At 44.3% G+C, this 25,712-nt stretch overlaps 1 protein-coding gene across 1 annotated transcript in view; it reads right to left on the reverse strand.

The window, feature by feature from the left end:
- The window catches only part of LOC137368729 (NACHT and WD repeat domain-containing protein 2), a 212,687-nt gene that overhangs the window by 61,815 nt on the left and 125,160 nt on the right, over positions 1-25,712 (reverse strand). Inside the window, exon 4 of the mRNA XM_068028946.1 lies at positions 24,038-24,241. Within this exon, the coding sequence (XP_067885047.1) occupies positions 24,038-24,241 (204 nt within the window). The remainder of the gene's footprint in view (positions 1-24,037; positions 24,242-25,712) is intronic.

Here is a 25,712-nt window from a genome sequence, read left to right on the forward strand (position 1 = left end):
CCAACAAGAGAGAATCTAACCATCTCCCCTTGACATTTAATGGCATTACCATCGCTGAATCCCCCACTATCAACTTCCTAGGGGCTACCACTGACCAGAAACTGAACTGGAGTAGTCATATAAATACCGTACCTACAAGAGCTATGAATCCTGAGGCGAGTAACTCATCTCCTGACTCCCCAAAGCCTGATCACCATCTACAAGGCACACGTCAGGAGTGTGATGAAATACTCTTCACTTGCCTGGATGGGTGCAGCTCCAACAACACTCAAGAAGCTCGACACCATCCAGGACAAAGCAGCCCGCTTGATTGGCAGCCCATCCACAAACATTCACTCCCTCCACCACCGACGCACAGTAGCAGCAGTGTCTACCGTCAACAAAATGCACTGCAGCAATGCACCAAGGCTCCTTAGACAGCATCTTCCAAACCCGCAACCTCTACCAACTAGAAGGACAAGGGCAGCAAATGCATGGGAACACCACCACCTGCAAGTTCCCCTCCAAGTCTCACACCAACCTGACTTGGAACTATATTGCTGTTCCTTCACTGTCGCTGGGTCAAAATCCTGGAACTCCCTTCCTAACAGCACTGTGGGTGTACCTACCTCACATGGACTGCAGCAGTTCAAGAAGGCAGCTCACCACTACCTTCTCAAGGGCAATTAGGGATGGGGAATAGATGCTGGGCTAGCCAGCAATGCCCACATCCCATGAATGAATAAAAAAAATCACCAAGAGTGGCTCAATAGCACCACGACTGACTGAGCTGGCTGACTGCTGAAGGAAATAGCAGGTTTGCAACAGGTGGTGAGAGAACGAGGGAACAATCTACTTGACCTCTTCCTCACCAACCAACCTATCACAGATGCATCTGTCCATGACAGTATTGGTTTAAGTGACCACCGCACATGCCTTCTGAAGACAATGTCTCGTCTTTACACAGAGGACACCCTCCATTATGTTATGTGGCACTATCACCGTGCTAAATGGGATAGACTCAGAACAGATTTAGCACATCAAATCTGGGCATCCATGAGCTGCTGTGGGCCATCAGCAGCAACAAAACTGGATTCCATCACAATCTGTTACCATATGCCATGTCCCTTATCCAACATGACCATCAAGCCAAATAACCAATGGTTCAATCAGAAGTGTAAAAGAGCATGCCAGAAGCAGCACCAAGTGTACCTAAAAGTGAGCTGCCAACCTGATGAAGGTATAACACAGGACTACTTGCATGCTAAACAATTGAAGCAGCATGCTGGATCCAAACAATGAATCAAATCAAAGCTTTGCAGTTCTGTTACATCCAGTTGTGAATGGTGATGGACAATTAAACAACTAATGGGAGGAGCTGGCTCCAAGAACATCCCACCCTCAATGATGATGGACCTCAGCAAGAGACAAACCACTTTCAGGCAAAAGTGTCAAGTGGATGATCCACCTTGGCTTTCACCATCACAGATGCTAGTTCAATTCACTCTACATAATATCAAGAAACAGCTGAGCACACTAGATACAGCACAGGCTATGGGCTACGACAACATCCTGGCTGTTGTGCTGAAGACTTGTGCTCCAGAACTAGCTGCATCTCTAGACAAGTTGTTCCAGTACAGCTACAAACTAGAATCTATTTGATGAACTTGAAAATTACCCAGGTATGCCCCAAGCACAAAAAGCACGACAATTCCAATCCATCAGCCCACTCTCAATCATCAGCAAAATGATGGAAGGAGTCATCGGCAGTGCTATAGCCTTGCTTGAAACATGGACAAAAGAGCTGAATTCCAGAGTTGAGTTGAGAGTGACTGTCCTTGACAGCATTTGACTGGGTGTGGCACCAAGCAGTATAATTGGAGACAATGGGAATCAAAGGGGAAAAATCTCCACTGACTGGAATCATACTTAGCATAAAGGAAGATGTAGTTGTTGGAGGTCAATTATCTCAGCCCCAGTTATCGCCACAAGAGTTTCTCAGGGCAGTGTCCTAGGTTCAACCATCTTCAGCTGCTTCATCAATGACCTTGCCTCCATCATAAGGGCAGAAGTGGGGATGTTGTTTAATGATTGCACAGTTTTCAGTTCCAATTGCAACTCTTCAGATAATGAAGCAGTCCGTGCCTGCATGCAGCAAGACTTAGCAAAAACATGCAGGCTTGGGCTGGTAAGTGGCAAGTAACATTCTTGCCACACAAGTGCCAGGCAATGACCATCTCCAACAAGACATGCAATGGCATTATCATCGCTGAATCCCCTACCATCAACATCCTGGGGTATCACAATTGCCCAGAAGTTTAACTGGATGAACCACATCAATACTGTGGCTACAAGAGCAACTCAGAGGCTGGGTATTTTGTGGTGAGTGACTCACCTCCTGATTCCCCAAGGCCTGTCCACTATCTACCAGTCAGGATTGTGATGGAATACTCTCTACTTCCTTGGAGGACTGCAGTTCCAACAATACTCAAGAAGCTCAATACCATCTAGGACAAAGCAGCTCCCTCGATTGGCACCCCATCCACCACCTTAAATATTTACTCCCTCCACCACCGGCGCATTGTGGCTGTAGCGTCTACCCCGACATTTTGCATTGCAACAATTCATCAAGTGTCTTCAATAGCACCTCCCAAACCTTAATAGGAACATCACCACTTTCTAGTTCCCCTGCTGACACACCATCTTAACTTGGAAACACATCACTGTTCCTTCATTGTTGCTGGGCCAAAACCTGAGAACTCTCTACCTAACAGCACTGTGGGAATACCTTTGCCACACCTACTGGAGCAGTTCAAAAAGGCAGCTCACCATCACCTTCTCAAGGGCAATTAGGGATCAGAAATAAATGTTGGGCTTGTCAGCAATGCCCACATTCCGTGAGTATATAAATAAAAAACCTCTCTCCAAATTGCCAACCACTATTAGACTAAAATACAATTGCAGTGAATATCTAAATAAATTACAAAAATAAAACATCAACTAAGCCTGCAAAGTATGTTGTTGGTGTTTAATACAGTGATTAGCATTTGCATTAGTCTGGAAGGAGAATGATACCAGTGTACCTGGAAATAACACTTCCTCATAGCTGAGTATACACTATCCCCATTGATCAAGATGCAAAACATGTTTATAAGAGCAACAGATCAAGTTCAATAGAAATCAATAGCTTTCTTGTCACTGCAAATGTAACTAAACAATTCCAAACCTTCAGCAATTTGTACATTTTAAATTGATGCATGCTCACTTTTATTTGTAAGGTCGAGGAAATGGCAAGGTATTACATATTAATTTGTTACACAGACAGCATTTCTATCAGTTTACACAGATTTTTTATGCCTTGGCATACTGGCTGATTTTTCAAGTTTGTATGTAAGTAAGATGAATCAACAACAAAAGTATGGAATTTGTCTAATGAGATCTGCTTATCATCCTTACAAGAAGCATAAATGATATACTACATTGCTCCCCCGTGAGTATTATGGCCCAAAACATCCACTTGGATGCTGAGATGTGCCTGCTTGGGACGTCTACTCATGACCGCTTCAAAGTTCTTGGGAGTAGGGAAAGGTCCCTTCATCATCGTGCCAATGGTGGGATCCTGCACCACTAGAAGAACATCTAGGTGGTCCAACATGTTGGAAAAGTTGGAAAAGTGACAGAGGTGGAGAGGAAATTCTCTGATGCAATGTGAAAGGTAAGAAAATTGCATCAAAAATAACAGGTCTGTGATTAGATTACAACCTTGACATCTCGGCCAAAAATCATTTTCATTCGCTTTATTTGGGGGTGCATCATGTTAGAGTAAATAGGTGTGGATCAGACTGAAGGGTTGGAATTGGTGTGCACCAGGGGTCTGTATTGGGTCCACTTCTGTCCTCTGCATATATTTATGTTTTGGACTTGGGTATAAGAACACAATCACAAAATTTGCTGATCAGAGAAAGTATAAGGTTTGGCAAACAGTGAAGAGGACTGTAAAAATCTTCAAGAACATATCCAGGTTAGTGGAATGGGCAAGCAAGTGGCACATGCAACTCAATGCAAAATAGTGTGCAGTAGTGCAGTTTGGGAGCAAAAATAATGAATGGATATATGCGCCTAATGGAAAGATGTTGTAGGGTGTGGATGAACAGGGAGACTTGGCATTCAAATATATAATTTCTTGAAAGTATATGTACACATGAATAAAATCATAGACAGTTCCAAGTCAGGATGGTGTGTGGCTTGGAAGGGCACTTGCAGATGGTGGTGCTCTCATGCGTTTGTTGCCCTTGTCCTTCTAGGTCGGGGTCGGTTACCCGCGGGTCTTCAACATCTCATTTGCAGCTCCCAAACTTTTATAGTTGGATCACATTATTATGAAAAAAGCCGAAAAACATTGGCTGGAATTTTACACCCCTCCTGGGAGTGGGCTGGAGGCAGGGTGGGGGCATAAAATCGAGTGGGAGGCGGGGACTGCTGTTCCCATTGCCTACCCACCCCTGCTGCCAGCAGTGGGGGAGGTGGCAAATAGCCTGCCTGCCCCAGGCCAATTAATTGCCACTTAAGGGCCTCCACCCGCCTCTGCTGATATTTTTCCAGCGGCAGCCAGGCACTTCAACAGCTGACAAGGCCACTCAGTAATACTAGGCAGCCTCCTTGCAAGCCTGGAGGGGTAGTGGGGACCCTCCTGGTCTGGCACCCTGTACACACAAAAGCCCCCCACCCCCCAGCTGCACAAGCTGCTCCTGCTAGAGCACCTCCCCCCACCCTCCTGATTGACCCCCACCCCCTCGCTGGGGCCCAGCCAATTGTCCCTGCAAAGGCTCGAAACCCTATGAACCTTTTTTTCGGGGCTGGCGTCCATGCTGCTCCTCACGCTGGGTGCAGTCCCAACAGTGGTCACCACTCCAGGTGGCACTGCTGGGATTGAAGTGCTGCCGGCCCGCTGATTGGCCGGCAGCTCTTGGAGTTGGGGCTTCCTGCCTCAGAGGGACAGAAGTCCCACCCGAGGTCAATTAAGGGCCTGGGCCATGAAAAATCACTGCGTGGCTTCCAAGCCCGGCAGAGGCGGGCTCTCCCCCAGACTTTTAAGCTTGTGGGCAGGGCCTCCGCCTCTGTGTAAAATTCCAGCCATTATGTCAAGAAAATGACAAATCAAAGAATTAGATAGCAAAACAATTTTCCTTATTAAGATATTCATTTGCTTAATCAAGAATTTAGTTTCTATGCTGTTGGGCTTCAAACGTGGTATAGCACTTGAACAGCCTCAACGATCAATATCACAAGATGCAAAAAAAGAACATACATGTTTTAATGTGCCAATACCTCTGATTTTCGAAAAAGTTTGTCAAAAAAACTTTTGATTACAAAAAAATTTGCAGGGAAAAAATGGGTCGTAAGTATCATATTTAGAAAGAAAATAATTCAATCACAGAAAGCAAAATGGTTGCATGGCATTGAAACAGAGAATCATTGAAGATGAAAATAGTGACTTTAGCTTAGCGACGACTAGATTTTGTTTTGCTACCATGTCGGTTCTGTATGTCTGATATGGGATGAAATCTTTCATGTTAACAAAAAATTGAATTCTGTCCGGCAATTGTTAGCAAAGCTCAAAACCTTTGCTGAAAAGTATCTACCTAAAAGTGAAAGAAAATGTGCAGTTATGGTCTTCCCGGAAAAAGTTGATAAAGCAGAAGGCAAATTTATTTCCGAAATTCCTGAAAATCAATTTTTCCTCTTAAGGTATGCTTATGCCTTTACTCCATTCTTTAATTATTTCATCTTGTGGCTCCCAATAGATTTTATTTCAGGCAACCTTTTTTAAAAAGGGCCCTTGACAGGTAAAAAGGATTACTGACCTCTGTTCCTGGTGCAGAGGTCGCGGGTTTGGAAGGTGCTGTCGAAAGAGCCTTGGTGAGTTGCTGCAGTGCATCTTGTAGATGGTACACTGTGCCGCCACTGTGTGCCATTGGAGGAGAGAATGAATATTTAAGGTGGTGGATGGGGTGTCGATCAAGCAGGCTGCTTTGTCCTGGATGGTGCCGAGCTTCTTGAGCGTTGTGGAAGCTGCACTCATCCAGGCAAGTGGAGAGGATTCCATCACACTCCTGACTTGTTCTGTGTGGATGGGGGACAGGCTTTGGAGAGTCAGGATTTTGACCCAGCGACAGTGAAAGAACAGTAATATAGTTCCAAGTCAGGATGTTGTGTGGCTTGGACGGGAACTTGCAGGTGGTGGTGTTCCCATGCATCTGCTGCCCTTGTCCTTCTAGGCGGTAGAGGTCACGGGTTTGGAAGGTGCTGTCTAAAGATCTTGTAGATGTTGCATCTTGTAGATGGTACACACTGCTGCCATTGTGCATCCGTGGTTGAGGGAGTGAATGTTTGTGGATGAGGTGCCAATCAAGCAGGCTGCTTTGTCCTGGATGGTGTCGAGCTTCTTGAATGTTGTCGGAACTGCACCCATCTAGACAAGTGGAGAGTATTCCAACACACTCCTAACCTGAATGCTGTTGAATGTCAAGGGGAGATGGTTAGATTCACTCTTGTTGGAGAGGGTCATTGCCTGGCACATGTGTGGCACAAATGTTATTTGCCATTTATCAGCCCAAGCCTGAATGTTAACCCGATCTTGCTGCATGTGACACGGACAGCTTTAGTATCTGAGGAGTCGCAAATGGTACTGAACACTGTGCAATCATCAGTGAACACCCCCACGTCTGACCTTATGATGGAGGAAACGTCATTGATGAAGTAGCTGAAGATGGTTGGGCCTAGGAAATGACCCTGAGGAACTCCTGCAGTGATGTCCTGGGGCTGAAATGATTGACCTCCAACAACCACAACAATCTTCCTTTGTGCTAGGTCTAACTCCAACCAGTGAAGAGTTTTCCCACTGACTTAAGTTTTGCTAGGGCTCCTTGATGCCACACTCTCACCTCTCCTCTGGAATTCAACTCTTTTGTCCACGTTTGGACCAAGACAGTAGAGTGGTCTGGAGCCGAGTGCCCCTGGTAAAACCTAAACTGAGCATCAGTGAGCAGGTTATTGCTGAGTAAGTGCCGCTTGAAAGCACTGTCAATGGCACCTTCCATTACTTTGCTGATGATTGAGAGTGGACAGATTGGGCAGTTATTGGATGGATTGGATTTATCCCACTTTTGTGGGCAGGATGTACCTGGGCAATTTTCCACATTGTCAGGTAGATGCCAGTGTTGTAGATGTACTGGAACAGCTTGGCTAGGGGTGAAGCTAGTCTGGAGCACAAGCCTTCAGTACTACAGTTGGGATGTTGTCAAGGCCCATAGCCTTTGCTGTATGCAGTGCCTTCAGTTGTTTCTTGATATTACTTGGAGTGAATCAGATTGGCTGAAGGCTGGCATCTGTGATGCTGGGGACCTCAGGAGGAGGCCGAGATGGATCATCCACTCAGCACTTCTGGCTGAAGCTAGATGCAAATGCTTCAGCCTTGTCTTTTGCACCCATTACCAACATTTGTCAAGGTTGAAGGGTGGGGGGTGGTTTTAAGAGAGGTTTAGTTTAGTGATACAGCACTGAAACAGGCCCTTCGGCCCACCGAGTCTGTGCCGACCATCAACCACCCATTTATACTAATCCTACACTAATTCCATATTCCTACCACATCCCCACCTGTCCCTATATTTCCCTACCACCTACCTATACTAGGGGCAATTGCTAATGGCCAATTTACCTATCAACCTGCAAGTCTTTGGCATGTGGGAGGAAACCGGAGCACCCGGAGGAAACCCACGGAAACACAGGCAGAACTTGCAAACTCCACACAGGCAGTACCCAGATTTGAACCCGGGTCACTGGAGCTGTGAGGCTGCGGTGCTAACCACTGCGCCACTGTGCCATCCTGGACTATTCTAGAGGTGCTGCTAAATAAGGTGATAATGAGCTCGATGGCCCTCTGTGCCAGTCCAAGGCACCATCCCTGTAAGTCAGCATTACAGCAGGAGGCAAGTTTCAGGTTATAGCTGACTAATATAGTCTGAATTGTATTGGAAGGAGTGAAAGGTTTTGAATATTATTATAATACACATGAAATCCCTTGCAATGATGCTTCTACTTTGCCTGTCAAAAAAGACAATAAGCAAAAAATAACCAAAACAAAGGTACAATTGTCACAAAAGATGGAATATTTGTCAAGGACACGATGAAGAGAAATGCTTTTGAGACTAAAAATAAATCAGTCATCATTAATATATTCCTTTTTTTTTCTATTTTAGTGCAGACTTGCAGGGCTGGATTTTGTTCTCCCCCAGGCGTCGGGTCCCATGGTGGAGGGAGCCTGAAGATGACTCCGGATGAGGCCCGCCATGGACCTCGATGCTGGGAGGGCCTGGCCCGATCCTCCCGGTGGCGGTGAGGCACTGTGGCAGCCCCCCCACTGCTGGGCGACAGGACCACAATATAAATATTCAAATGAATAAAATTAATAAATTTACATGGACTTGCCTGCAATCTTGAGGGCCCGCTTCGATCTTCGGTGTGGCGGTGCTTCAGATCCCCGGCCGGGGAAATGTGGCGCCACACTGGTGGGGAGTAGCGAGGAGGTAAGTTTATCAGTGCGGGGGTGGGGGGAAATGGGGTCAAATATACGTAATCGGTGTAGAGGATGGTGGGAAGGGTTGAACTTTAAACTTTGTGCAGTTTGGGGGAAAGGTCAGATGCAAAAGGTAAGTGCTTTGTGGGGGAAAGGGCATTTACTTATTGTAATTGTTATTGGGGGGTGGGAAAGGGGTGTTAGAAATGTATTTATATAATTTTGGGGGGGTAGTACTTAAAAACATTTAAATTGGGCGGCACGGCTAGCTGCCCTTTAAAATGGCGCCAGTGCCTACGTACAGGCAGCTGACACCATTGCCGGTGATGGACAGCCTCTCCTCTCCACAAGACTGGGTTGCCGGGTGGGGTGGTGGTGGGGGGGTGGGAGCGGGGGGAACGGGCCCGGGCCACTCTGGGCCGGTATTGGTGGCGAGCTCTTAAAATCCAGCCCACAGACTCTGACAAACACTGACACTTCTGAAAACTTGATAATCCCCAAACTCCTGGCTGCATGCTGAATTGAGCTGGTACGTGAGGGACTTATTCACAAATGGTCCAATTTAGCTCAAATTGAAACACTCCACATTTGGCCGTGCTGCTGAAACCCAGTTTTTAAAGTGTTGTCATCTATGTCAAATGGCAAAAAGCCCAATGTGCACATGCATTGCCATATAGTCACTCTATAATTGTAGCACATGCTCAGAGAGGCCTGAAGCGACAGAAAAAAATAAAAATACGTTCAAACTGGTAGCAAAGAAACCCAATTGTTTATAGTGTTACACATTGAGCGTGTGTTTTGGGGAGTTGGCAACAGAAGGACAGAAACAAACACAAAGCTACAATAACTTTATAATGATTAAATTGTCATACTTGGATGAATTCTGTGCTCCTCAAAGGTGAAGGTCTCAAGGGCTGTGAACAAAACATTTTTTTGTCCTCAGTTCCAACATTGACTATTACCCCTGCGATCAGCTTGGGCTAAATGCAGAGCAAAGCACCTTCTTCGCTGCTCTAAAAATGTGCCTAACACTTGCTTCAGAAAATCCTAGACTGCACCAGTGTGACAGCTCTGTTTCCCATGCCACCCACTGTGATGGTCTATCTGAAAGAGGTTGACAATAAAACTAATATTACGTACAATTTTTTGTTGTGGATCTGCACGTACTGGATTGAGATAGCTAGAGCCTTGTTTCACATAGAAACAGTACAGCAGTCAGACTGGAATGACTGGGTGAATTTAACTCCCGTTCCCATGATGATAGGATACACCAACACTGTTATAGGAATGGCTAATGCAGAATTGGAAATAAACCTGTAAATACATTGCTCTTTTTGTCCCACTAATTTTGTTTCCTCCATCCCCACCCCCAATTTCTGAAAGAGTAATACCTTGCTGGGGTACAGTTCCATTGTTTTCAGGTGCCCAAAGCTACCTCAATCAAAAAGTCAACTTGGTGGTGACTGTTGGTGGTTATTCTATTGCTGGTTACCTCAATAGTACCTTTCCGTGATCTCTAACATTGAGAAGATTGAAAGTATCAATTGGGAAAGAGCAGGGAAATAGGCTAATCTCAAACAGCAGACACAGGCATGATGGGTCAAATGGCCTCCTTCTGTGTTTTATGTTGCTATGATTCAATATCATGGGATCACCATTACATCCAAGTTCCCCTGCAAGCAACATAGGTTCCGGACTTGGGACATATGCTGCTGTTTATTCAACATCAATAGCTCAGAACTTTGAAATTTCCTACTTAACACCATTATGAAGGAAAAGGCCCACCACGACTTCCTCAGGGCAACTGGTGATGGTGCAGTCTTTCCAGTATTTCCACATTTCCAGGGGCTGGCTGAATTTGGGGGAGCTGAAGGCACTTCTTTTCCAACTTTAAAATTTCTGGGTGAAAGGATCAACTGCATTCCCTTGGGCAAATTTAAATGTAAGTCCCCCTTTGTCCACCACCCAATACTGTATGAGAGGAGCACACCAATGTTCCTTGTGTTGTTATGGTTTTAATGATGAAAATTTTACATTTTTCTATCATTAACATTTACCAATCCATATTCGAGTGGAGTACATAGGGCTTCATTTTAAAAGGCCACTGCCAAAATAGGCAGTGGGCGGAAAAATTTGCAGCCCGCACACACGGGGCCCATGTCACGGAGTCGCCGCGATTCCAAATGCAATGGCTCATTAGCATGTCCAGAGCAGCTGCCCGCCCCCGCCCCCATCCGATGACGTGCACGAGACGGGTGAGCCGTCCCCGGCAACGGCGTCTGGTGCCAAGGCGCAGGCACCGGTGCCATTTTTAAAGAGCTTATCGCCCTCAATAAGCATTTAAATTTTAAAGGTACAGTGACTTTTAAGGTTTTAAAAATGAATAAAACAAGCTTTCCATGACCTCTCTCCCCCACCCCCCGCGTCATTATATATCATTCCTGACCTTCCCTCCTCCCCCCCCCCAACCCCCCAGGAATACTTACTGTAAAAAAATGACCTTGACCCCTGAAGTTTGGAACCTTTGTCCTTTACCCCTTCCTGGAACTCCCCCGACCAATCCAAAGTGTTTTAACCCCGCTCCCCACATCCCCCTTCACAGAGAAAATCACCACCTCCCCACAAATGTCGTGCCTCGTTTCCCCGAACGGGGATTCGAAGGCGCGACATTGCTGGCCGCCCGAATGAAGATCGGTGCGGTGAATAAGGAGGCTGCGGGACCTTCGTTAATTCAGGTAGGTAAATTAGTTTAAATATGGAAATCGTGGTCTCGTTGCCGCGGCTGAGATTGATTCGGGGTCTGTGGCGGGCCTCCGCCGTACCGATCTTCATTCCCCCCCACCCTTCCACCGCTCCCGGTGTCGGAGAGCCTTTAAAATCCAGCCCATAACGTTTACTTTCACGTCTGATTGAAAATCCTAGGAGTGGTCCTGTTCTAGGAGGTGACAGAATGGCATCCTGGCTGATTTTGTGCTGGGACACTGACATAAGTCCAGTGGAAAATCTGGGCTTCTAGATTTTATTGGTTTATTTATTGTCATATTTTAAACAGAACAATATTCAGAAAATGGATGAAAATGATAATAAACTGCCTGATTTAAAGAAAATGTTTGATATGGGAATACTGATGTATGGATTTCTCCTATTGTCAGACTTTCATTCTCGGTCTATTTGAAATGCTTGAAACCAGCCTACGGCAGTACTATAGATTAGGAACAAATGTTTACATTTTGGTGTGCCTCTGGATCATCTAGAGTCCATCGATGGTTCAGGAATGTTCTGTATTATCACACTATTCCCCCTGCCTTATTTTTGATTTTCTTGCAAGGCTTAATTACAATGATGATATTTACTGGTGTACATGCTGTGCCAACAAAATGTGGAAGGAAATGGAGACTGTCATATCAATCTCAATAATGGTTTGTCTGTATCAGACACTTTGGAGATTGTAGAAAGAAACAGAGATTTAGGTTGGTTTTAGGATTCAGCTCCTCTGTGTAGCTCCACATTACTTGGTTTTAACATTCGAGAACTGGCTGCTGAGGGTACTCAGTACAAAGAAGCACTTTTTTGAGACCAAATCTGATCCTTTCCCTGGAATTCAGCACAATTAACCAATCGCCTTCAAACCTGCCAAGGCAAGGCTGTTTTGCAACAGCCTCATTAAATCCTCGTTTAGCTGGCATTTTAAATATTTAACATCGCAACTATGTGAATGTATCACTGCTGCGTATTTAGACAGTGGGCTTATGGTTCAGTGCAAACAGCAAATTATTTCAAGTTGGGGGTAGTTAAAAGTGAGAAATATCAATGTTGTGAATACTACAAATATTATGGTCTGCTGAAAGTTCAGTTTAGCAGATCAACAATACAGGTTTTCAAGAAAATAGATATGTGTTCCTGACATGATTACTGTTCTATAGTTTGTTGAACAATTGAATACAGTGGCCTTGAGGGCCTGAAATTTTGCAGGTAGCCTATCTGGAGAGAATTTTGAGTGCCAACTGCCAACTGCCAACCCACGTCACACCCCTGACCACTTTCCATGATCAGGGAGACTTAGATAAATCAGGCAGGCACCCATATCAGGTGTTCACTAGTGCTGAGGTGCAAGGCCGATTTAACAGTCAGAAATGGATTATTTATTGGCTCCGAACTGTCCATTCGATCATGTACTTTTTAAAATCTGGGGTTGAACTTTTTGCCTTTAAAATAAATCTATTTCTCTTGATTGGTATCTAGGTTTAGAAGAATGGGGAAATAGGCTGTTATGGGAGCTGTAAGGGGATTGCTTTTAGAGTCTGTTAGTTCCTAAAACCCGTTCAACATGGTTTTACATGTTTCTCTAAAAGATATTTACTGGAAAAAATAATTTCCAATAATTTGACCTACAATTCAAGGGCAAATCTAAACACAAAGGTCACAGAACACAAAGACGATTTGGAGGCACTGCTGATGTTATAAGGCTAAAAATTAGTGTTAAGGATGAATGTTTATACATTCATATGATATTCCTTTGTTCACTATTTTAATAGAAGCACTAATCTGTTTATTAAAACAACTTACAAAGTAACGCAAAACAAACATGTTGACTCTTTGTCTGCTAATATCTCCAACAATAATTTGTAAATTATCAAATGAAATGTAACCTGGATCTGACATGTAATGAGAGATCACTTCCTTCCCTTGTTTGCCATCCTCATCCTGTATAGTGCCTTGTCCTTTGGGAATTTGGAAATGTCTTCTCGTTATATGTCAGGTCCCGGTCACATTTCATTTGAAAAGGATAGCCCAAAAATGACCTTTTGAGATATTAGTACACAACTATTTAGCTATATTATTATCATATAATCCACAATATGGTTCAACTCACAGTAAACCAACTAACCAACAACTTCTAGTAGGATGAAAGGAGGCTGGGAAAGTGTACTTATCTAAATCTGCAGTAGTTTGTCTAATTAATTAGTTTGTCAATGCATATGCAGCATTTACATTACAGTCTTGAAGTCTCTCATGGCTGAGGTGATGGAGCTGGAACTTTGTTTGAGGAAGTTTTGGTGGGAAACTTCCAGGTTGATGGTTCATCCTTGTGTATCCCTACAATAGAGGGACAAGTTTCTAGCTTTTTGCTTCCAGCAGAGGCCATTTCCAATAATAGTTGGAACACTGTGCATAGCATGCACCTGAATTTCCAACAGGCACTTCCAACAAGTGAACTTACCAGTGATAGAAAAGTTGAAAAGTTGCTGCTTAAATGGTAAATGTTTTGGGACCTCGGGTGAGCTGCATGACCCATCACAACCATGGATCAACAAATTATGGGTGATGTAGTATTGGAATCCCATCCGACTGGGAAACTTTATGGACCATTAAATTCAGACACACAGACATGCTTTGACCCCATGTTTGGATTACAATACAAAAAGCCAAGCTGCTGCCAGCAGCACAGGCTGGGCAGAAAAGGGTTAATTTGGACATTCGGAAAAGACAGTGGCTCATCAAAAGGAATTTAAAAATTGACTGAGCGCTTTCAATGGAACAATGGTACCAAAGGTAAAGCCATCAGCTGCCATCGGCTAATGCAATTAACAGATTGATTGAAGCAAACACTGCAGATGCTGGAAATCTGAAATAAAAACAAGAAATGCTGGAAATACTCAGCATGTCTGGCAGCATCTGTGGAAAGAGAAGCAGAGTTAATGTTTCAGGTCAGTGACCCTTCAGCAGAACTGGCAAATATTAAGAAATATAAAAGGTTATAAGCAAGTAAAGCAGGGGTGGGGCAAGAGATAACAAAGGAGAAGGTGTAGGTAGGACAAAGTCACAGAGAATAACTGACCAGAAGGTCATGGAGCAAAGGCAAACAATATGTTAATGGTGTGTTGAAAGACAAAGCATTAGTACAGATAGGGTGTTAATGGACTGAAAATTGAACAGCCACAAGTACAACATGAAAAAAAAGCAAACTGAACAAACTAAGATGGAATTAAATAAAATAAACACAAAAAAAATTTTTAAAAAGAAAAAAATAACTAAAAATAAAAGTAAAATGGGGGGCCCGTCACGCCCTGCCTCCTATAAGGACTCCATTCCATTCTCCCAGTTTCTCTGGCTCCGATGCATCGGCTGTGATGATGCTACCTTCCATTACAGCGCTTCTGATGTCTTCCTTTTTCCTCAACCGAGGATTTCCCCCCCCCACTGTGGTTGACAGGGCCCTCAACCGTGTCAGGCCCATTTTCCGCACCTCTACCTTCACCCCTTCCCCTCCCTCCCAGAACTGGGACAGGGTTCCCGTTGTCCTCACTTTCCACCCCATCAACCTCCATATCCAAAGGATCATCCTCCGCCATTTCCGTCACCTCCACCATGATGCCACTACCAAACGCATCTTCCCTTCCCTTCCCCTGTCAGCATTCCGAAGGGATCGCTCCCTCCGTGACACCCTGGTCCACTCCTCCATTACCCCCACCAACTCATCCCCTTCCCATGGCACCTTCCCCTGCAATCGCAGGAGGTGTAATACCTGCCCATTTACCACTTCACTATCCCAGGCCCCAAACACTCCTTTCAGGTGAAGCAGCAATTTACTTGTACTTCTTTCAATGTAGTATACTGTATTCGCTGCTCACAATGTGGTCTCCTCTACATTGGGGAGACTACTTTGCGGAACACCTCCGCTCAGTCCGCAAGCAAGGCCCTGAGCTTCCGGTTGCTTGCCATTTCAACACTCCCCCCCCCCCCCCCCCCCCCCCGCTCTCATGCTCACATCTCTATCCTGGGATTGCTGCAGTGTTCCAGTGAAGATCAACGCAAGCTCGAGGAACAGCACCTCATTTACCGATTAGGCACACTACAGCCTGCCGGACTGAACATTGAGTTCAATAATTTCAGAGCATGATGGCCCCCCCCCATTTTACTTTTATTTTTAGTTTTCTTTTTCCTTTGTTTATATTTTTTGTGTGTTTATTTTATTTTATCTCATCTTAGTTTGTTCAGTTTGCTTACCCACTTTTTTTTTCATGTTTGTATTTGCGGCTGTTCAATTTTTAGTCCGTTAACACCCTATCTGTACTAATGCTTTGTCTTTCAACACACCATTAACATATCGTTTGGCTTTGCTCCACAACCTTCTGGTCAGCTATTTTGTGACCTTGTCCTATCTGCACCTTCTCCTTTATTTATTTATTTAGCAATACAGCACTGAAACAGGCCCTTCGGCCCCACTGAGTCTGTGCCGACCAACAACCCATTTATACTAATCCTACATTAACCCCATATTCCCACCATTCTCCTATCACCTACCTACACTAGGGGCAATTTACAATGGCCAATTTAGCTATCAACCTGTAAGTCTTTGGCTGTGGGAGGAAACTGGAGCACCCGGCAGAAACCCATGCAGACACAGGGAGAACTTGCAAACTCCACACAGGCAGTACCTAGAACTGAACCCGGGTTGCTGGAGCTGTGAGGCTGCGGTGCTAACCATTGCGCCACTGTTTGTTATCTCTTGCCCCACCCCTGCTTTACTTGCTTATAACCTTTTACTTTTCTAATATTTGCCAGTTCTGAAGAAGGGTCACTGACCTGAAACGTTAACTCTGCTTCTCTCTCCACAGATGCTGCCAGACCTGCTGAGTGGTTCCAGCATTTCTTGTTTTTATTTCAGATTTCCAGCATCCGCAGTATTTTGCTTTTATTATAAAAAGCAGCCAGGTCAGAGTGAAGGGGCTGCAGTTATGTGAAGAAGGACGTGGACTGATCATCTCAGGTCCAGGCTACAATCAACATTGGTAATGACCAGCTGTGTGGGTGATTGTAAGTTTTTCAGTCAAATCTTGAAGGGGTTTGTACTGTGGGGGGCTGCAGTCGGAAGAAGGGTCAAGATTGGCCATCTTGACTCAGGAACTACAATCAATACCGGGACTGGACCGTGTGGGTGATTGTAAGTGTTTTCAGCCAAATGGTAGTGATCTTGGTGTGAGGGTTTAGGACAAAGTGTAGTGTTTTTGCCTGAAATTTGTAAGTTTGAGCCAAGTCGTAGTGACTTTGGGTAGCTGGGAACAGTGGTCAAATCGTTGAAGGGTTCAGCTGGGAATTTGGGTATCAATTTTAAGTTACTGCAGGTGGCTTTGGACCAAGGACAGTTTTGTTTTATTTTTCTTTCAACTAACCATGGAGGTGTCTGTATTAGGGATATCACTGGATTGAATAAAACAACAATTCATGGTTAAGCCAAACCCTGTGTCGTGTGCAATTTTGTTCTTGTAATTCCTAAAGTTCAAGAACTGTAGTAAGGGGGTAGGGGAACATAACCTCTTACAGAATTGGCGACCATGGCAAGACTTTAGGTTAAGAACAAAATTAAAATTATGGACAGGGTCATAGGCAAGAAACCCTCAATGGAGGATAGGGTATCTCAGTATGTGTATGGCAAGTTCAACCTTTCTGAGCCATGGATGCTGGAAATGATGCATTCTGACAGTGCCCAGGAGAGGGCAGCAGAGTGGACGGGTAGTAGCAAGTGCAAGAAATCAAAAGGAAAAGCAATTTGGTTACTGTGTATGCAGAAACAAATTCAAGTGCTCGCAGAAAGAGTTAAACAGTTAGAACAGGAGAAAAGGGAATCAGAGAACAGGGCGAGTGACAGAGAGGCTGTAGTGAATCGGCTAATGGAAGATCTAAGTAAGGAAAGGCAGGAGAGGAAGGCACAGGAAGAAATGTCCAGGAATACAATAGAGTACCTACAATGTGAGATCACAGAGAGTAAAATAGAGGGTCAGACTCAGCGCGAGGAAAGCGCCAGGAATTTGGAGAAAGCTGACAAGGCTGAGGGGCAACTGAAGGATATCAAGGTGGCATACAGGGTAGCTCAGAGTCGGATACATGAAGAGGCTGATCACGGGCCATTTATTTATTTTTATTTAGAGATACAGCACTGAAACAGGCCCTTTGGCCCACCGAGTCTGTGCCGACCAACAACCACCCATTTATACTAACCCTACAATAATCTCATATTCCCTACCACCTACCGACACTGGGGGCAATTTACAACAGCCAATTTACCTATCGCCCTGCGCCATGTAACAAGAAAATTCGTAAGCTGACCCTAGCATTATCCGGCGCCAGGGACATGGCTTGTCTTATGGCACCAGGGGAAGTTGGAGTAGACTGGGATATGGACAGAAGGGTGTCTGATGATGGGACCCAGTATAGAAAGTGTCAGCCAGCTCCTGAGGTACCAGGACCACCGAGATTGATGTGCCCCCTGCAACAGCAAAAGTTTGTCCACCCCCAGCAGGCGATGGTCTGGCGCCGTTGCAGAGGGATTATGTGCTCCCCTATACGACCCTTCAGTTGCAGGAAATGCTGGTCAGTGTGCCGAAACTGAAGCGTGGAGGGGAACGCCTCTGTCCATTTCGCTAGCATAGAGCAGAAAGGGGTAATTAGTAACTGTGATGAGGAGGAAATGAAGAAACTGATCCTGTTCTCCCTGGATGGGAAGCTGTATCAGAGTCTGTCAACAGTCACTAAATTGGGAGGGGGAACCATGGATGGTTTGAAGGATGAAATCTTAGTGGCTCTGGGACATAATCAAGGCAGTCTGTTCTTGCAGGTTGAGCAGACCAGACAGCTCGCAGGTGAGGCACCGGAGGTGTTTGCAGATAGGTTATGGCCCATATATATGAAAGCTACTGGGGGAAATCTAACCCGAGTGCAGCTGATAGGGGCTCCCAGGAATCATTGGTTGAGGACCCCGGTAGCTAACAGCTTGCCACGGATTAGGGCAAGGGCAGAATCATGGTTTGACCCCGAGGATGAGACAAATACAGAGGAGGGTGTTTTGAGGAAACAGATTCTGGCTTTTAAATCTGACCGGGGGGAGAATAAACAAAAGGGAAAGTTACTCAAAATAAAGGGAAGTGTGAGTGGTAGAAAGGAGTGGAAGCCAGAAGAGGGTAATGCGGACAGATCCCAGGCATGTTTCAATTGTGGGAAAACGGGACACTGGAGTACGGAGTGTAAATCTCCAAAAGGGGGGAAACCAGGAAGCAAGAGTCCCTCAGGGTCGAAACCACGGGCAGTAGAGGCACAGAAAGAGCGAATAGAAGACCCAGTGAAAATTCTGGTGGCCGCATTACGGCAGGTTATGGGCAAGAGACAGGTAAAGGTGCTTGGATTGAAAGATAATGGTTAGAGGAAGTTAATCGGAAGATTCACGTGGTAGGTTTTAAAACGGTGTGTGAACGGTAAAATAAAACCTTGTATGTATGTGAGTTGGTTCAGTTTCTGTTTGTATGTTTTATTAGAGTGTCCTGTTTGATTTTGTGTGTCTATGCTCCAGTATTCAGTGTCTGTCACTGAGTGGATGTTGGAAGTGTTAAAATCTAATTGTGCTGAGCTCTTGTGCTGAGAGAGAGAGTAACTCATGTCTCTGATTTCTCTGAGTTTGCAAGCCAGTGTCTGTGTCACTTAAAAGTTGTTTAACCCCTTGTGGTCTGTTTTTGTATGTGATTTTAAAACTGTTGGTTGCTTAGTGTGTTTCAAGAGTTTTTTAATGGATGTAAGTGAGAAAGAAGTTATGATAACATGGATATTGAACTGTAAAAAAAACAATTGTTTCACTGTTCTGAGAGAGAGAGAGATAGGGGGCTCACTCCCATGCTGTGTGAGGCTGCTGTTAGGTTCAAATTTTGTCTGAAGTTGTACTTTGAAAATACACCTTTGTCTTGAGTTCCTCCTTACAGTTGCTTCAAAGGGGACCTTGAAGAAAGAAGACCTTGGAACCCAGAACTTAAGTTTTTTTCTTTTGTTTCTTTGTAAAACATGTGCTATGTTAATTGATTAAAATTGATAAAGTTTAAGGTGTCTGCATGGAGAATGCGAGTTAGGGATTGGAATTTAAAAAAAACACACTCAAGACTGAGGGAAGAACAAAGGAGCAATTGACAAAGGGAATTTGGGTAAATGTTTCTTTTTAAATAAAGAGGCTTTAATTTTGGAAAAGGGAGTTTTCTTTGTTTAAAGGCGAGACCCAGAGATTGGGGCCGTAAGGAGGAGCAGTCGGACACCCCGACCCAGGGTGCCCTGGACGCCTCCTAGCACACCGACCCCGACCCCCAAAAAGTCCCAACCTGGGAAAAACAAAAAGGGGACATGGTGATTGCAGCACACAGTGTAAAGTAACATTAAAGGAAGTCTGACCTGTGGAGAGAAGATTTCTCAGGTAGTATAACTTTGTACATAACCTAAGTCTGACCTGTGGAGGGAAGACCCCTCACAGAGCAGTGCTATTTTCTTTTCTTTTCCTTTTCTGCGGAAGCAAAGTTGAGGAATTAAAGACGGGATGTACCCTGTGGCTGAGTGTGATGATAATCCCGATTGGAGCAGGACAGATGGATCATGGGCGCATTGAGATGTCTTTCACTTATGGGTGTATGGGAGGAGCCAGCCCCACTGTAACACAGTGGGGTAAGACACAGGGCACTGACAGGATAGCTACATACTTCCATGAGGGAAGGTGGCCAGGTTGTTTGGGGTCAAATTCAACCAAGTATTCCAATCACTTGGGTACACTTTTGTTGAAGCATCAGTGCCCTGCCCAATATTATATATCACAGCCAGCAAGGTACAGGTGACAGAGGGAAGTCAGGTGGCCTAGAATGTCAGAGAAGCATCCCCATGGGATGGTGGTAGTGGTTACATAAGACAGACAAGGCGAGGGGTGACGAATTCAGGGACTGGCAAAGATTGGGGAACAACATACACAGATGGATTATGGGGATAAAGGGGAGGGGGGTGAAATTGTGTTGGAACAAGTGATGAAAGGAAGAGCAAAGGGTTTTTGTGGCCAAGTGGGGGAACTCTATGATTGACACTGATCTGAAGAGGTGTCGGGGAAGGGGCACACATGAAGTGCTGTGCCCGTATCACCTAAATGAGTTCGACTGACCAGTATGTGGGTTTGAGTTTGAAAGTACACAGGCCATCAACTGTACTATGGAGGTGATAGCTCAGAACCATGTCCCTCCCCAGGTTGCATACGAGTGTAATGGAACCTACTGTGCCACTACCCTATACAAGTATAGGGTACACAAGGACACATGGTGCCCAGTTTACGACTCGACCTTTTGTTTTAAACCCCAGATAGAGGAAAGGATTATCTCTATCTCAGTCCTTCCATACCTCAGTCAATCTAACCTATGAGACCATACCTCAGTAAATCTAACAGTGAGCGATCCTTTACCAAACCTTCACAAATACATAGCCCATTTTGGGTATGATGTTCCATCATTACCCGAGCATTTGGCAAAACTGGTAAAGGAAGTGGAGCTCTCCCAAAGCATTATTATACTCTCGAATAGCAAAACAGGGACACAAGAGATGAGATCGGGGAATAACTACCCCACCTTGGTGGGATATTGGGTTTAATATTGAAATCCCTCCCTGGATTCGAATTGCTACACATGTAATAGTAAATGCAGAATTGATTGTAATATTGTATGTGTTAAAATTATCATGTAAGTTAAAACGAAAAGTAAAAAGAGAAAAAATCGGAAAGATTGTGTGAGAAGGGATTTGGGATGATCGATGCAAATGTATAGACTGTTTAAAGAAATGTAAGATTTGGCTGGAACCTACAATACACTCATCACGGCAGAAGATTCATCGGAAGTAATATCTCTAGTATAAAAGAGATATTAAAGGGAGAAGATGTAGGAACGGAATCCTGTCCAACTGGGAAACTATGGACTATAAAATTCAGACACACAGACATACTTTGACCTCATGTTTGGGTTACACTACTAATAGCCAAGCTGCAGCCAGCAGCACAGGCTGGGATGAAAAGGGTTAATTTGGACTTTCGGAAAAGACAGTGGCTCATCAAAAGGAATTCAAACATTGACTGAGTGCTTTCAATGGAACAATGATACCAAAGGAAAAGCCGTCACCTGCCATCGCTAATGCAATTAAGAGATTGATTAACCTGCACAATGGCACAAGGGTCATGCCATCAATATGATAATTAAAAGCAAAATACTGCGGATGCTGGAAATCTGAAATAAAAACAAGAAATGCTGGAACCACTCAGCAGGTCTGGCAGCATCTGTGGAAAGAGAAGCAGAGTTAACGTTTCGGGTCAGGGAAAGTTCCGAAGAAGGGTCACTGACCCGAAACGTTAACTCTGCTTCTCTTTCCACAGATGCTGCCATATATGATAATTAAGGCCAGTGTCATGGATAATGGTACTGGAATCTGGCCATTGTAACTGTGATTGATCCCTGTTGAGGAGAGAGACGATACTTTCACACCTTCTAGCAACTTCAGGTCCAGGTGATTACTGTATTGCCTCAAACAGCAGGAGGTTTTGTTTTAAGTAACATGAGAGTTTAAAGATTTTGTCTGGGTTATTCCTGCCATGGAAGGACTGTATTGTTGCACTGATCAGATTGGTCTGAAGATTTGTTTGAGTTATTTCCTCCACGTTATTTCTCCCAGTTTGAGCAGATCAAATTTGCCTGGGCTAGGTATGAAATTAAGGATGTTTACCTGCTACAGACAGCACAGCATGAACAATAGAACATGTCTTAGAAGTCCTGAGTCAGTTTATTATAAAAAGCAGCCAGGTCAGAGTGAAGGGGCTACAGTTATGTGAAGAAGGATGTGGACTGATCGTCTCAGGTGTGTGGAAAGAGATGCAGTGGTTTTTGTCGAGGTTCATCCCAAGCAGCTCTGTAACACAGGAGTCTGTGCTCTACGGGCTGTTCCCAGGGACGCACACCGAGATAAACATCAACTGCTGCTGGAGGACTATCAATTCGGTGAAAGACGCCCTTTGGTCTGCCCAAAACTTGCTGGTCTTCCAGCACAAAGAGTTGTCCACGACCAAATGCTGCAGACTGGCACATTCCAAGGTCCAGGACTACGTGCTGAGGGATGCACTAAAGCTTGGGGCAGCCGCAGCGAAGGCTCAATGGGGAAAGACCACAGTGTAAGGTCCCCCCACCATGCTGAACGGAGGGGCTGGATCCATGGAAAATCCCTCGAACTGTATCGGGAAAATTTTCATTTGCTGTAAAATGTAAAAATGTATATGGCATGACAAATGAAATGGAAGGGTTGTGAGGCAACTCATGATTGTATTGAAGGAAACTGATCACCCTTGCACTGTTTGTATTTTTTGACTTGGTGCTGTTTGAAACTGTTTGGTAATGTATTTTTTACAGATTTTTATGAATAAAGTATATTGTGGAAATAAAAAAAAAAGGTCCAGGCCTACAATCAACATCGGTAATGACCAGTTGTGTGGGTGATTGTAAGTTTTTCAGTCAAATCTTGAAGGGGTCTGTACTGTGGGGGCTGCAGTCGGAAGAAGGGTCAAGATTGGGCATCTTGACTCAGGAACTACAATCAACACCATGACTGACTGGCCGTGTGGGTGATTGTGTTTTCAGCCAAATCGTAGTGATCTTGGTCTGGGGGATTGGGACAAAAGCGTAGTGTTTTTGCCTGTAATTTGTAAGTTTGAGCTAAGTTGTAGTGACTTTGTTTTGGGTAGCTGGGAACAGTGGTCAAATCGCTGAAGGGTTCACCTGGGAATTGGGGTGTCAATTTTAAGTTATGCAGGATGCTTTGTACTGAGGACAGTTTTGTTTTATTTCTGTTTCAACTAACCATGGAGCTGTCTATATTAAGGATATTATTGGATTCGATAAAACACCAATACATGGTAAAGCCAAACCCTGTGTCATGTGCAATTTCGTTCTTGTAATTCCTAAAGTTCAAGAACTGTAGCAAGGGGGTATGGGAACGGGACCTCTTATCTTTGGTCAGTGCCTCACCAGTGAACCAGGTCTCTGGCTGTGGGTCAGGCGCCATGGACTAGTACCTCACTGTGGGCCAGGTGCATTGTTGTGGGTGAGCGCTCAGAAAATCTTACCTTGTACATCAACATAGTTTGTGACTAGGTATTGCGGCACAGTGGTGCAGTGGTTAACACTGCAGCCTGACAGCTCCAGCAACCTGGGTTCAGTTCTGGGTACTGCCTGTGTGGAGTTTACAAGTTCTCCCTGTGACTGTGTAGGTTTCTGCCAGGTGCTCTGGTTTCCTCCCACAGCCAAAGACGTGCAGGTTGATAAGTAAATAAGCCATTGTAAATTGTTCCTAGTGTAGGTAGGTGGTAGGACAATTGTGGGGATGTGGTAGGGAATATGGAATTAATGTAGGATTAGTATAAAATGGGTGGTTGTTGGTCAGCACAGAATTGGTGGACCAACAGGCCTGTTTCAGTGCTGTATGAGTCTGCAGCACATTTTAAACAATATAATGCACTTAAATCATGCACTGAAGGATTTTGATTAAAATAATGACTAAGAATTTTCAAAAGACTTTCAAAAATTATAAGATTATTTACAGGGAACTGATTCAGACAAAGAAATAAATAAATATACTGAAAACATTTGGAATGCTTTAGAACTTTACCACATTCTGGTAGTTTTTCAGCATTTCAGACTTTGGTTTGAGGTAGTATGTTGGTGGGACCGAGTTTTCATCTCTACAGTACCACTCCTCCAAAATTCTTGTGTCCAACTGCGCTTCCACAGCCGCATCCAGAATCATTTCAAATTCAGAAGTCTCAACCTCCCCGGGTAAGCGAATGCTGCCATATTTTTCACCAAACAGTCCCTGTGAAAGAACAATGATGTCAGTGTGTTAACACTGTTACATCTAGAACATCAAAGCTGAACAAAAGTCAAGATTGATCTCCTTGCCCACTCTTAATGATCTTGAAGGATTTGCTATAATGCACTGACGGAGTTTGATTGGCCTATTACAATAAATATTCGTTACTCTTGGTGCACAGTGGGGTCAGTGGCAAACTACCTGGTTGCAGCAGTTCTTGAATAGCTGCTGGTCACCCTTAAAGTTGTTCTGCAAATGAAGGCAAGAAGTAATTGAAGCATATTAAATGGAGGGAAGGGCAGCATCATTCAGTCACAGTGCTTTGGCGTTCCTGCAGAGAGGTATGGCTCCTTTTGGAGGTAAGGTATACTCTTCAATAAGGAAAGCACCATGGATGCAGGTGGAAGAGTGAGTGAATGTTGCCTTACTTGTTGCCTGAACATGGGAGTTGGTTAAGAAAGACATTTGCTGGGTTTCATAAGGTTGCCAAGGTAAATGGGTTTACACGTGCCTTAATTTCATAATGTAGACTTACAATGCATCTTAACTGCATTTCACTGTAAACTTGGTGCACCTTCACCAACATTTTGCCAACAGTTCATCTTCCTTGATACAGGCATGCTCATGTTGTTCCAGGATACTGTGTAGTATTGTCACATCAATATGCTGATCATGTGGCCCATTAAGTATAGCAAGCAACAAGCATCAGGTATGTTGAAAACACAAGGTACATGAATGCTGCATGTTTCTACACACTTAAAAGTGGATGCTGTTCTGGGCATTTGGGTGGGTGATAACTTCTCTCACATTCATCTTTCCAACATATGTCCTTTTTTATGTTTTCTTGCAGGAAAAGACTGCACATACCAAGAAACAGTACATGCAGATAGGGGAATGGGTGGGGAATCAGAAAAGCTGCGAACCTTGACTCATAAGAGGAGGGCTATGGAAATTTTGGCCATGGAGGACACGGAATTGGGGTGGGAAAGGAAGCAGTCTTCCCCATGGTCATCGTGAGAATCCTTTGCTTTTAATCCTTACCGTCTTTTTCACTCAAACATATCAACAATGAATTGAAAGTGAGATTTAAACAGCTTGGTCATACTGAATATTTCAGTTATAAATTCAAATAGAGCTACATATTAAATAATGCATTCACATAGGTCAAAATGTTAAGAATTCCCCCGAACAAAATGTCATTTCTGATGTAAACGCATGGAGTATAAGAAATAGCAGCAGGAGTAGGCCATTCAGCTTTCCAAGATTGAATTACCATCTCCATTATATCACACTGTCTTATTCAAGTTCTGATACATGGAGGGCAGTAATTTAGGGGAGTGAATTGCCCAATCCTTTTAGAATCTGTCTGATTTTCATTCCAATGAAATCAATTGGATGAGAATCAGGCAGGTGATCTATCATCCAGATCACTGTCCAGACGTTGAGGATAAAAATTTACATCAATATGATTAGA

Source organism: Heterodontus francisci, chromosome 1, assembly GCF_036365525.1.
Source record: "Heterodontus francisci isolate sHetFra1 chromosome 1, sHetFra1.hap1, whole genome shotgun sequence".
Lineage (NCBI taxonomy): Eukaryota > Metazoa > Chordata > Chondrichthyes > Heterodontiformes > Heterodontidae > Heterodontus > Heterodontus francisci.